The 14,750-nt window shown below is 29.2% G+C and overlaps 1 protein-coding gene across 1 annotated transcript; it reads right to left on the reverse strand.

Moving 5' to 3' along the window:
* Positions 1-4,763: 4,763 nt before the first annotated feature.
* LOC131851239 (uncharacterized) lies at positions 4,764-10,956 on the reverse strand. The gene is made up of 3 exons (XM_059201704.1): positions 10,768-10,956; positions 5,889-6,045; positions 4,764-5,227 (listed from the first exon to the last, which is right to left on the reverse strand). Exons 2-3 carry the CDS (start codon positions 6,035-6,037, stop codon positions 4,984-4,986), a joined length of 393 nt encoding a protein of 130 aa, XP_059057687.1. The 5' UTR covers positions 6,038-6,045; positions 10,768-10,956; the 3' UTR covers positions 4,764-4,983.
* Between the last annotated feature and the right edge of the window lie 3,794 nt (positions 10,957-14,750).

Raw genomic sequence — 14,750 nt, forward strand, 5'->3', positions numbered from 1 at the left:
TAATTCCTCCATGTAATTCTGGAATTTTGTGCATTAAAGTTATATAAATAAATTTGCGATGTCGTTAAGAAAAATAAGGTTTAGTCTATAACAAGCGTAACTATTGATAACAAAACTACCTGTTCCTAATTCCACGAGAAAGGACAACACAGCGATAGCCGGCGTTCATAGTATAGTAAAATATACAATTCTAGACCATCGAAGAAATTACTGTATGTTAAAACTTTGACAGTAACATATAAACTTGGTAGTTAAGCGTGTATAATTTTAAAATTATACCTAACTTAGTAAGTAATAAATATTACAATTGCAGTAGTACCAGATTGCTTTAAAAGTGAATTACGTGAGAATTTCTATACAAGTAAGTATAAAAATATACCTGTACCTTTAATATAGTACTAAAAATGCTTTTATAAGTAAATAATATTACTTAATATATAACTAAATTATGAATCTTTGCATATCTATTTTATATTAACATTGTAAGGAAATTAAGGTAAGTAAAATAATTACAACTATATTTATATACTGTTACACACATACAATATATTAGATTATGGAAAAAATACTGTTGTCCCAAGTATAATGATAAAACTGGATATGAGTTATTAAACTTCAGAAAGTTGGGACAATCAAGCCATTAAAAGATGAAATGGGAGTTTGAAATTAATTTGAAAAGCATCGGAGTATGAGAAGTGAACTTCGTGTGCTTTATACACGAAGTTCACTTCTCATCTTATTTTTGTTGTATTATTTATTTACATAATTTCCTATAGTCACACAATTAGAGTACATATAGAGGAGCTTATATATATAATTACATCGTAATATACTGTACACTATTAGTTTATCCGCAGTAGTGGCTAGATGTAACAGGGATAAAGGGACATGTTCAGTGCTCAAATGAAGGCTGCTTAGAAAGTTTTTCCACCACACAGAAATATTACTTCCAAATGTTTGTAGGAGTTTAAATCGCAGTGTAAATAAATATATTGAATACAAAAAAAAAAACGTTATGTCAACAGCGTAATACAAAGAACAATAGAAGACCGAATACACTAACTTTCTATATATAAAATTCTTGTTATTAACATTATGTTAATAACGACGGCCAGATATAAGTTTAACAAAATTCCAATAATGAATAATTTCTTACCGTTTACAGATACACAATGGGCTTTGTCCTAACGTTGTTTATTCTGGCCTGTGCAATGTCCTGTTTATGCCAGCGTCCTTTCTATGCTGGACAACGACCCATCGGCTATCCTGAACCCTTTTTGCATTTAAATCAAAATTACTATCAAAAACCAAGAGACAACCCTAAGAGTTATTCACTAAGACCTAGTATATTTAATGAAAATACTGGGTAACATGTCATGTTCAAGAAAGAAAATACATATAAAGATTTCGACTACAAAGACATATTATCATATGAATGTATATTATATAATAAAGAAATTGAATTAAATTAAAAACCGTTATAGATTCCTGTATCTTATATTTATTTTTAATTTACTTATATTTCGGTATTTTGGAAATGTATATTGTCGGTATATGTATATTGTATATCTGTCGCATCCAAGCTTCTAAACGAATGGACCGATTATGATGCGTTATTTTTTAACACTGACGTGTCGAGATAAAAATTAACTATAATTTATTTGTACGTAACTTTTTATAGTTTAAATATAACATTTTGATTTTCTACCGATATGCTAAGTGTCATAGATGTTACGCAGATATAACGAAATGCTAAATACTTATTTTCTGTTTCATCTGGTTTTATAATTCATTCACGTAAGTGTGTTTATTGTTCTCGAAAGTTCATGAACGTCATGACATTTTCCTCAATCAACATTCGACCAATGTGATCAGAGTAGATGTGATGTGATAACCGTGCTGCTGTTCATGTGTATAGACTATGGTCCATCACGATAACAGCTGTCCGTAGTCAGCTTGTTTATAATCCCAATCGTCTATAAACAATATATGAAATCTACCTATAATTTACTTTATCTAGTCTGATATTATAACGACAATCTAAGTATTTTAACAAACTCAACCGAGAAATATATTCGATAGATATTTGTTAACACCATGGTTATCAGTATACATATAAATTAGCAGAAACCTCTTTATATTTATTTAAATAGTTTTCAAGAACATAACAATTCTTGATATATATCTTTTTTGTTATTTAAATGTAACGTTTACACGATTAACATTACAACAAAAACAAATCTACGACGCGACGTTTCATTTGTGTATACTTATTTAGATAGATTATAGAAAATCTATTACTAATACATTGTAATAATTATTCTTTGCAATTGTAAATATACTATATGTTTTTTTAATACATATGTTCCCTAAAAACAAAAGAAAATAACATTGAGCAATGCCTACACCACAGTCTACTCTTAAGTTAAGCTAGGTGGTAGAAATACTATGTAATAAATATTGTAATAATATTTATAAATATATAACAGCCAAACTAATGGAAACAAGAATAATCATGAATACGTGTTGTGTAATCTAAGAATAATCGTGAATGTTTGTATCGTGCGAGGAATCGAATCCGCGACCAACTATCTTCATCATTGTAAGACTCTTGACAAAATTCACACGAGATGGTCATAGGTACAGTCCAGTAAGAAACAGTACAATTTAATTAAAATTGGCAAAGATAGACACTGAAATAAAGTAAAAATTACAACTCTTTTTTTAACTTGAGACAATAATCAACAGAGCCAGCTTTTATTGTTCCAAATAGCACTGTTTAATTGAGAGACGGCTCTAAAATGTTTACTCCATTTCCCCGAGTTTAACAATTTTCTAGAACTCATAAATTTTCAAATAAAAACCCGAATTAGAAAAATAAAAATGGACCTTTGAAAGACTTTAGAATATATTCAATGAAATAAATTAAAATAATTCCATAATAGAGATTTACAAGGAACTTATAAAGTTTAATGTTATTTTCATTTTAATAAAAATAAAAAAAAAAATAACGCGTACAGGGTAGACGTCCCAAGTCAAGCAGAACTAGGGTGTTATGCGTATTAAACAATTGATATAAATACTAAAACACATTTTTTTGTAAATATAATACGTAATATACATGGAAAACACCCAAACTGATACCGATGTTTCCACCGTGCCTGTAATCGAGCCCGCGACCATAAGTAAAGCGGTGTGCTAAACCACTACATTACGCAGACTGTCAGTTCTATTTAAAATTTTTATATTTACAGCAAAATTGTGTCTAGTTGATGGATACCCTAAACTTATACATTTGCATATATTACCGTTTGTATATTATGTTATGCAACATGCTAAAATTGAACGTATTATGAGAATTCTATATGATGATCTAAATATTTAACTTCACGTAGACGAATTCATTCGCATTCAAAAGTATCATTAGGTAAAAAAAGACAAAAATATTCAGTAGGTAGTAAACAGGGTCAAGGTTTATTATACCTAAATATCAATTTGTTTTCCTCAATATAAGGGTAAAATCTCGTTTACTATTATAATAGGACTGGAATAGATATATCCATTAGTGGTGTTTATTTTTAATCTTTATTATAGTTTTTAGTATTATTTCATTATTTCCAAAAATAAACTTAAAAGTGATCTAACTTTAGACTCATCACATATATAATTATATAATGAAATCTGAAAAAGTCATGTGCACACTTTTTAATCAACGTATGCGTTGTAGTTACACAGGTATGTTACAGAATATATCGTAGGAATAACGTAATATTTACTATGCGTAAGAAGTCGGGTGTCTAGTATATAAAAAATACATTTACTATACGCTAGTATATAAAAAATACATTTTTATTATTTTACCGGGAAATTATTTTACCTTTCGGTACCATTCCCTATTTCTTGCGCTATGTGATCATTTAAAACTACCTCTTTCAGATCCTTTGGCTATAAATGAATAGGACTTCGGTTATTCCGAGGATGTTTGTGTTACGGATTTTATCATGCAGTTAATTAATTATCTACTTCTCCCTAAATGGGATCAGTTGGTACATGATACAAAAGACCGTATTTAAATTAAATTGAAAGCATCAAGCACACATTGGTATTCATTATTCGTCGAATTTTCCAGTTTCGTGATTTTCTAAACAAATTACGATTTCTAATCAACAACGGTCATATAGACCAATTTATCGATAATTTTTAACTTTAGGTCTTATTCAGAATATGCAAAAATAAAACAGAAAATTTATGTTGGTTTAATAAGTTTGATGTTGTATTTACAATATCTGATTATCATGAAATTTATTATTAATAATTACAAATTTAAACAATAACATTCATATAAACACTACTTATAACTTATTATTGATTACATAATTGTTTAAGGTAAATTAAGATTTCATTAATTTAGAATTAGGTTTATTACAACTCTATAACTCTCGGGAACCGCCTTATAATAAATTAATTGATAGATAAATTAAAAAAAATATGGATTGGCAAAATTAAATACAAGTTAATTCAGTCTAGGTATCTGCTGTACAGGCTGAGTTGAGTCGTTACTATTGTACCTATATATAGCATTGTTGTATACCTCTATATAGCAGCTTGGTGTCCCAGAATTCGTTTAGATATAAAAAATATTAAAAAATACTTATCGAATAAATATTATAATTTTTTAGACAATTATTTGGAATATGTTTCATGTATGTCGTTAATTGTTCGGGCACGGATATTTTTTTATAATAAATACATACAACTCTTACAAAGCTGTAATGTGTTAACAAGTGGGACTGACAAATAAAATAATGACATAACAACATGTATCAGCTGAGTTTCTTGCTAGATCTTCTCAACTTAAGTAACTAGTAGAACTGGACGGTAGGGATGGTGATAAAAAATAAGACGTGCATAAAAAGCCTACAGCTTATATATGAATAAATAAGTTCGAGTTAACATATGATTATCCCGTATTCATAAATAATTTTAGAAGAAAAATTGACTGTCAATATTCTGATTGTTTTGACTTGGTATGAAATCTACGAAAGTATTCGGTTTTTGTTGGTAAGTTTGTGGGTTTCTCCTCATTTCTTCCAACTGAAGCCAATTAATCAGCCAGAATGGCTGTTTATCGATGGGTAGTTTTTTCAATCGATTTACTAAGTCTCTATCGCCGTTGGCTTCGATTGGTAATCGCTCTGTCGTTGTTGTCGTCACATCTTCACCGAATCTGAAAAAAAATATTAAAAATATGTCACAGGTGTTGTCGTTAAAATCAGTACTCTTAAAAATTAGTTCTATAAATTATCTCGTTAATTGCACATTATTTGATGTATTAGCTAATTTATGAAATTAGGTGTATTACATTGTATACCATGTAATATAAAAAGTTAGTTTATTTTTAGATATTGGTGTAACATTGAAAACTGTATCTTTATATTGAAAGGTTTTATTTACTGTTGAGTATTTACTTCAAGATCATTTAAGAATATAAATATCTTAATTTTAAATAATTATAATTCTTATATGTAAATGTTTGGATTTTAGTTAAATAGGCATATGATAGGCTGTTTTCAATAAATTGATATCTTTAAATGCCAATTCCAATTGTAAATAATTATTTTGCATAATTATACCACTGAGTAGCAATAACAATATAACCCGCTTCAATTTTGCACGGGTCCTTACAAGTCAAATTTTTTTTGGTTTATCTGTAGTTATATGCATGTATTGTATAATATAAAAACCCTACTCTTGATCACTCTACCTTAACTGCTGAAGACTAGATTAAACAGATTTTAATTACGTAGTTTGAAAGTACTAATCGTACAGAAATCAACTACGACTATGTTAAGATATTGACAAATCTTGTGGAATAATCTTAAGCTCACCTGTTATCCAAACCACCATCAGTGGTGGTAGTGGTAGTGGTGGAATCTAATGATGGATAACCAATAGGAAATCGACCAGCGTAAGGTGATCTTTGGGCGAAGCAACTAACCACTAGCGCAGATATAACGAATAAAATTGAATTCTTCATGTTGGGATCTGAAACCAAATGTGTAAAATTTCATTTAGTACACATGATTAAAAAAATAAGAGTGTGTATCCCCTGATTATTGAAAAGAGATGTCTTTCTGTGAATGATTATGAAATGATATTATCGTTACTTGAACTTTACAGTACATTACATCGGGAAACGGTTAGAAGATGACAGGATGATAATGAAGACAGGTTAGTTAGTATACCGCAGCGAATTTAATAAGTATAGTATAAACTCCAGTATTCAGAGCGACCGCGTGGATGTTGACTTGACAGGCAAGTAGTAGGAAGGCGGCTAGTAGTATATCAAAGCACAAATACATTTGTCCAAAATAAGTTCATAGACAGATGAGGTGTATGTATTGTCAACAGCAGACACAATAATAGATTCGAGTTATCTACAATTTGCTGTAAAATTTAATTTAAGGATAAGCTACAGAAACAGCATAATAGGTTCATTTCTACAATGTAATACTAAAAAACTCCAATTTCGATGAAATATATAATTAACGCGTGGCATCAAAACCTTTGAATGACTGAAAAAGGACCAGTCTTGCTAACATTTATATCAAAAACCTGTTAAACTAATTAAAAAATTGTATCAGATATTATATCATTACCTATACCTAGTATAGTAGACATACATTTTTTTGTTATACTTTAATATAACCGGTTAGGTATGACATGTAGTTATCAAAACCGGTCGCTTATGCAAATTTATATGTTTACGAAGTTTTTTAATGAAAGTGTTGCCATTTTATGACTAATTAATAGTGTTGATAGTAGACTAATTAATAGCGTAGAAGTTATCGTATAAAATTGGGCGGGAAAGTAGGTACAAATAGTAGTAGCAAGTTTTCATGACCAGTGCTGTAAACATAGAGTGGCAAATTATCACGTTATTCCAGGCCGAGGGATAGCAATGCTGTTGAAAACTATCGGCATAGGAATAATCTATTAATTATTTTAAAAAAATTGATTAATTACTTGAAGAAAGTATAACATACATGGTATTGTGTATTTATACGAATTGTTAAATAAAACTGATTATGAATTCATTCTTGTTGCCTGAAAAGATACTTAGAGATACTACGAAAATTATTGCACTATAACATGATGGGCATTAATCATTAATAGTTTTTGCAGCCAACAACTTATCTCTACGCACCATTCATGGTTGACTGGTAGAAAATACCACAGCGTTAACTCCGCCATATACATATACCTCTGTAATTTGTGAATTAAAGTTATATAAATAAATACATGCTGTTATCCACTATGATAAAAGATAGGTAACATATATCATTATTTATCACCATTGGCCACTATAACTAGTTATAAAAATGTAGATAAATATCAAATACATACTGCAATGACATTTATTAAAGATATATACATATACTTTGTATTTAAAATGTATACGGTAATATTTTGATTCACAATCCTTTGGATTTCCCACGATACAGTCAATAGAATTATTATAATGTTATTTAACACTAACTGTATAACCGGATTACTTTAGAATATTATTATTGAAATACGTCGAGCAGCGTTGTAGCGAATTTAAATAATATCCCATGATACGACACGATTAATTTGAATATAATATGACATCATAATAATTTTATTATGTTAAGATATGAACAAGTTATGTAACCGGGAATGTCCCGTATATAATAATGGTAAATGTTACTATGAATATATTATCTATGAGCTGCCGACAGTTTATCCACTTATATATATATATATATATAATGCAAATGCATACACATGAAAACCTTTTATAATAACTAGATATTATTACAAAACAATTTATCTAATTTATGATATTAATCCTATTTATATTTTCTTACTTTTTCTTCTAACTATAATTTGTGTTAGTTCCGGTTACGTTAAGGAGAAGGGTTTAAGAAAGTGTAACTTTGTATATATAATAAGGTGTAACAGGGGTTCTAAATATCGAGACGTCACAAATAAAAAAGTAATATAGTTATGTAAGTATTATAACACGCTGTTTTAAATTAATAATTTGTAGATATTAAATTGCAAAAAATAAGATATTCTGATACCCTTTCTCCCTACAGCAAAGTCAAAATAGAGAGAAAGTGAGTACAGAAATGTGATCAGCATGACGTAATTTATGGATCTCTGACTCACTCAAAAACACGAAGAAAGTATTCGCGTGAGGTATACATATAACTACATCTGATTTCACATCAGTAACGCCGCGAGATGCGATTGCCTCAGTGATCTTTTATTTTTACTTCCGATGGTCGCCAGTTCGATTACTCACACGGTGCAGACATTTGTATATTTTATTATGATGGTTTCTATTAGTCCTGGTTTTGTTAATGTAATATATAAAAAATATACCATAATACAAGTTCTGATTAGCTTAGGACTAGTTGTCGTTGTGTAAATTGTCCAGCTTTATTATAATATGACATCATAATAATTTTATTATGTTAAGATATGAACAAGTTATGTAACCGGGAATGTCCCGTATATAATAATGGTAAATGTTACTATACTTATATATATATATAATGCAAATGCATACACATGAAAACCTTTTATAATAACTAGATATTATTACAAAACAATTTATCTAATTTATGATATTAATCCTATTTATATTTTCTTACTTTTTCTTCTAACTATAATTTGTGTTACAATTAGTTAGTTCCGGTTCGTTAAGGAGAAGGGTTTAAGAAAGCGTGTATATATAATAATGTGTAACAGGGGTTCTAAATATCGAGACGTCACAAATAAAAAAGTAATATAGTTATGTAAGTATTATAACACGCTGTTTTAAATTAATAATTTGTAGATATTAAATTGCAAAAAATAAGATATTCTGATACCCTTTCTCCCTACAGCAAAGTCAAAATAGAGAGAAAGTGAGTACAGAAATGTGATCAGCATGACGTAATTTATGGATCTCTGACTCACTTAAAAACTCGAAGGAAGTATTCGCGTGAGGTGTATACCTCACGCGAATACTTCCTTCGAGTATATGTATATATAACTACATCTGATTTCACATCAGTAACGCCGCGAGATGCGATTGCCTCAGTGATCTTTTATTTTTACTTCCGATGGTCGCCAGTTCGATTACTCACACGGTGCAGACATTTGTATATTTTATTATGATGGTTTCTATTAGTCCTGGTTTTGTTAATGTAATATATAAAAAATATACCATAATACAAGTTCTGATTAGCTTAGGACTAGTTGTCGTTGTGTGAATTATCCAGCTTTATTATTTTTTTTTATAAGATAAGAAATCATTTTAAATTATGCCCATTTTTAACAGAGTGTTCGTTAAGGTGCAGATTGCGCAGTAAAATTACAGGAGACATCTTAATCCTCTAGAATGACAACAAGGATACCACAGGTGTTACATGTTATCCATAGTTACTGTTATATCTCATTGTTCATATATAGACACGGTGGACAAAGATTATAAACAACACAGGTTTTGTTTATTTAATATTCAAATGTATATAATAGGCAATACATGCATTATAGATACGGAAATAAATAGATCTCGCAGTCAATTACTTATAGTTTATTATCTGTTTAAAAGATGATATTGTATGTAGGTCTTACTAGATGAATAATTCAAGTTTAGTACGTAAATGCAAAGGTATTTGCATCTTTTTCCACGCATATAGATCATGAATTCATTACAATGTTATGCAGTATCTTGTATAATTTACATTATATGTATAAATAAATAAATAACCCAGGATAATTAACATAACATCATTTAGTCCCACAGCAAGCAGAGCTTTTGTTATAGGTACTAGATAACTGATATAAATTCTTAGAACTTCCTTACAACTCCTTTTTCTTGTTAATAGGTACATAATATACATATAGTAGAAAACACCCAGACTGATACAGACAATTATTATCACAAATGTTTGCACCGCGCGCGGTATCCAACCTGCGACCATCTAAACTAAAGCGATGTGCTAAACCGTTACCACCGAGGCATCGTATATAAATGTTATTACGTATTTATAATATGTTCTGTTTGATTTTGTATAACTAATGATTGAATTAATAATTGCATTGTTAATTCTTAATCGTTTCTCCACTCGTTTGTTTACCTAATGCCGTCATTAGTGATTATAAAATAGTTTGTAATAGCATAGTCAGTATACAATATCGTATACTCTACATTTAACAATCACAGGCAAGGTGATTTGAAATTCCAATGAGCAAGGCAGAGCTGATCAAGCTCAGGATAGAGAGGTTTAAAGGCGTGACCTTTGCCCAGCAGTGGGACAGAAGTTCATCTTACATAAATATGTATTTACATGTAGGAACAATAAGTTTTATTATAAATAAAAGATATAGATTATAAAAATATGCAGATAAAAAATGAATTTAGCACAAAGAAGAGTACAAATTATATGGGAATAGAACAACGTAACTAGCTAAGGTAGGGAAAGTGATTAATAAAAATGAAGTGACTTATCCTGTATGAATAAGTGTTTTTAAGTTTATCTTTAAATATGTCGTCTTGTCAAGATTGCTTTTGCATTATAGAAATTCAGGAAATAAAAACACACCAGTATACGTAAAGAAAATTCGAAATTAAATAATATACCAAGCCGTCATGGCCATGATTACAGTAACTAAGTAAGACTAATTCTAAGATACTAGGAAACAATTACATCAGTACAATTTTAATTATAAGAACATTTAATTACTTACCTTTTTTTAAATAACACTTCACTTTTATAACTGTACAAAAAAATATGTAATGTATAAATGTAAAACTGTTCTTCTACGCTTCACATAAATACTTTAATATTGAAGTCGATTAGTAATGATAACCTCTTAATCAGAGAATAATTTTACAATCGTCTTATACACGAGCATATGTAAACATAACTAAGAATTATTGTCACCGATTTATATATATAAAACACTACGAATACACAAATAAGCAATTAACAAATGAGACGGCATTAAACAGAACGAGACAAAGATAACGTGGTGACGTTTATGAGCAAGTTAGGTGACGTATTTTCTACGCTTTTAAAATACCCTGACAGTTGGTAAAAGCGGTTTTTCCGCAAAACCAGTACCTTATAAAGGGTCTATAAAAGATGTCTGGAGTTTTGTTAATTGCTTTTTTTCTCACACTGTGTAAATAATATGACATATCTTCTTAATTTTATTTTTTAGTAAGTAGTAGGGAGGAATAAAGTCGCGATGTCAAATCAATTCTAAATTATATATAAATTTATATTTCTGACTATCTGGTGATAGAAATACTATAGACGGCGGCAAGCTTTAGCATACGTTGGATTTCATGTGGGCATGTCACGTGGTGCGTTCACCATAATTAAAATAATTGATATGGCTACGTTATCTGGGATAATAGTCGTAAAGGTATTATAAAATGATTATTTTATTTTCAAAGAAAATGTACAAATAATTTATGTATATATATGTATATATACTAATATACAAATTTACTAATGAAAGTAATCGACTTAAATCAATCCAACCAACACAAACTCTATTTACTGTGCCAACTAGAAATAAAAGTAAGATATCTGAGTCTGATAAAACAATTTGTAGATCAAAAAGAGACTAGCATATGATATTGTATGTCGTATAGAATTTACTTATTATGCGTGATGTGAAACACAACTTCTCTATAAACTGAAAATTCGAAGAAATGCTATACATAGCGGGGCATCGTCAGCATCGGCTTTTATCACAGCTACTAACTGGAAATATTTGATGTTTGTTTTTTAACTTATTATATGTTTTTTTAACCTTTTTTATTACATTAAGCTAATCTAAAAAGAACTGTAGGTGTTAAATACACCTACAGTTCTACCATATTATGTTATCTGTGGTTCTACCAACATTTATCAAAGCATAAAAAGAATACAAAAACTAAACTGGATTGTTACTTAGAAGTTAGACAGCCACTAAATATTAATAATAAAAACAAGCAAAAAATATACGGTTTGGGTATAACCCACATTATTGACCACAAGATTTTGATTAGCAAAGCATCGACGTTACCTCATTGATCTTCAGAAGTGACAAGTGCAGGAAGATTTTGACAAGCATATCAAAAAATGTTTATTTCATATTTTAATTTTGTAAATTGAACTTTAGAAATTCAATGTGCAGTTTTGTAATTGTAATTATTAAGGAAAAGAATTGTATATGTTAAGGAGATAGTCACTAGTAAAGATTAGTAGTCCGATAGCAATGACAAATGCATGTCACGTCATGACATTCTTTACATGACTCTTCTTCGTAATGTAGTGGTTAGCCTACTAGTGTGCGCTAACTGGCCTAACTTTTCTTTTAACCAACTTGGATAGTATACCGTATATATATGTAGAGCAAAATTCTGACCTCTTTCATAATAAACTTATGATCATTTGCAAAAAGAAGCGATTTGAAAGTTTTGAAAGCAGATATAAATTATTTTAGACACACAGTATCAACAAATATATAATATATCATTATATGCAATCTAATTAGATACCAACCATGTAATCAAATTAATAAACATTAGACCAGAATAATAATAGTACAGAATAATATAATATGTAATCGAGTTAGAATGAAATCAAAATCCTAGATAACCATTGGTAAATTACTATGTACTATTGTTTACAATCGACTACTGCAGAGTCGATATCGGATACGATAAGATTTCGATTCGATAACTAAAACGTACACTAGACTGACTATTTATCGAACCGTAAGTCAGTCTACCTTTTAGATATAAATTTATTCAAAATTGTTAGCAATATTTTGACATGTACATAATTAAATAACTCCTATAAATATCGAAATCTTCAAAGACTCTCAAAGTTTTAATAATTCTCTTCTTTAAAAGTTTCTAAGTCTGTTTCTTATGTTTATATAAGTACCTAATTATACTAAGGAAGACTTTTTTTCTAAATTTGCGTGGGATTTGGTATGTCTAGACGTCGATATATACATAGAATATTACATTTACCGTCTCAACAAAAACGAACTCTAAATCCGTGCATATAGTTATATGAAACTTAAAGGGTTTTGAAACTAAGTATATTATGTTGAAAATCATTATGATTATGGTTATCTACTTGAAGGTTTAGATATTAACCAACCCCTAAGAACTTGAAACGTATACCTAATTAATTAACTTGTATGTAGTATTAGTGCCAACATGCTAACAAAACATTCTCGTCTAATATTGGTTTGTAACAAGATTCCAACTCGAACTTTCCAAGTACCAGAATATCCAAAATACGTGTAGCAACTAGAGAAATCACAACAGTTCAAAGGAACGGAGACTGTAGAACTTAAATCTGACTTTACGTAACTTGAGGAAGAACAGTAAATGATTGTCGGGTACTTAATGTTGTTACCTGACACATTTCTCATATAATCTTAATTAAACGCCGTTTGTTTCATAAACGCTTAGAATTCGTTTGTAATAATGATATGATGTACATCAAGTTAGCTAATTAAAATAGAATGTAATGAGGGTAAAGTAATGAGGTTACAATCTAATACGATACATCTCTACATACTTTTCAATTGCACCTCAGTTTTCAAAATAAGCAATAATATATATATTAATTTGAAATAATTTTAGTTATATAATTATTTTTTAAATATTTCTATTGCTGTACTTACTCAGAAAATGTATTTTACTACTGAATTAATATAATAATGATTAATATAATACCATAGTGTGGTCAATATAATTACAACGACATTACGAACAAATTGATATCATTAGTTACAAAACAATTAAATAAACCATTTAATGTACGACGAAATGTAAATTTGCAATGATGTCTTTAAATAATAATTACCATTTTCAATATTGTCATTACTATATACTAGCGAGTTATACATACTGTCAAATTATTCCTTATTCTATAAATCTTTCATATAAATTCTACGATTATATCTTCTTAATGGTACGACTAAAGTCACAGGATATAGTGCCATAGATAATATAATATTACATATAGTTGGTAAGTAACCGACAATAAAAACAGGTGTTTACTTAAATTAGTTTTAGCTATATACAAATCGCATATATACAGCATTGAAACGGATCAGAGAGGTGCTACAATCGGCGACCCCGTGTTAAAGAAGGAGAAAGAAGAAACATCCTGAAAAGAAGAAAGAAACTCCGGTTAGATCCAATTAGCATTTTGATATAACACACCTTTTTAAATTAAGTTTAATTAGATAAAGTCATTAAAAGGACAGTCAGAATCGTAATTAATTTTATAACAGAATTTTACTGGGATGATAAGTAGTAACATTACTAAAAAAATACTTAAAATACACCTTAGTCCTCTGGAATGGTAACAGAAGAGTGATATCAAGGATGTCATATGATAATGTACTCTCTGTAGTTAGGCATATAGGAGACAGTTTCTATTCGCGGTTAAAGGTCGTCAGCTTGTTTGCTAATAAACTGCATAAAATAATATATATTTTTAAATTAGTTAATAAGGTTTAAATTAGTTTGCACAATTTGAAGTGTGACAATCATTTTATAATTTTAATTTAAGTAGGATTTACCCGAAACGAATCTATCGCACAATCTCTTTCTTATCTAGGTCCGTTCTCTCTCTTTCTTTTTTACCTTTTATAATACTGTTCGTATTAAGTGTCTCGACATTTCTCATCTAATTTCTGTTATAAGT

The sequence above is a fragment of the Achroia grisella genome, unplaced genomic scaffold (genome assembly GCF_030625045.1).
Source record: "Achroia grisella isolate CSIRO2021 unplaced genomic scaffold, CSIRO_AGI_Agris_v1 utg782, whole genome shotgun sequence".
In the NCBI taxonomy this organism is placed as follows: domain Eukaryota; kingdom Metazoa; phylum Arthropoda; class Insecta; order Lepidoptera; family Pyralidae; genus Achroia; species Achroia grisella.

Coding starts and splice junctions, on each gene's coding strand:
- LOC131851239 (XM_059201704.1), bottom strand. CDS start 6,037: ATGAAGAATTCAATTTTATTCGTTATATCTGCGCTAGTGGTTAGTTGC. Junction 5,228..5,888: donor GATGGTGGTTTGGATAACAG/GTGAGCTTAAGA, acceptor ATTTTTTTTCAG/ATTCGGTGAAGATGTGACGA.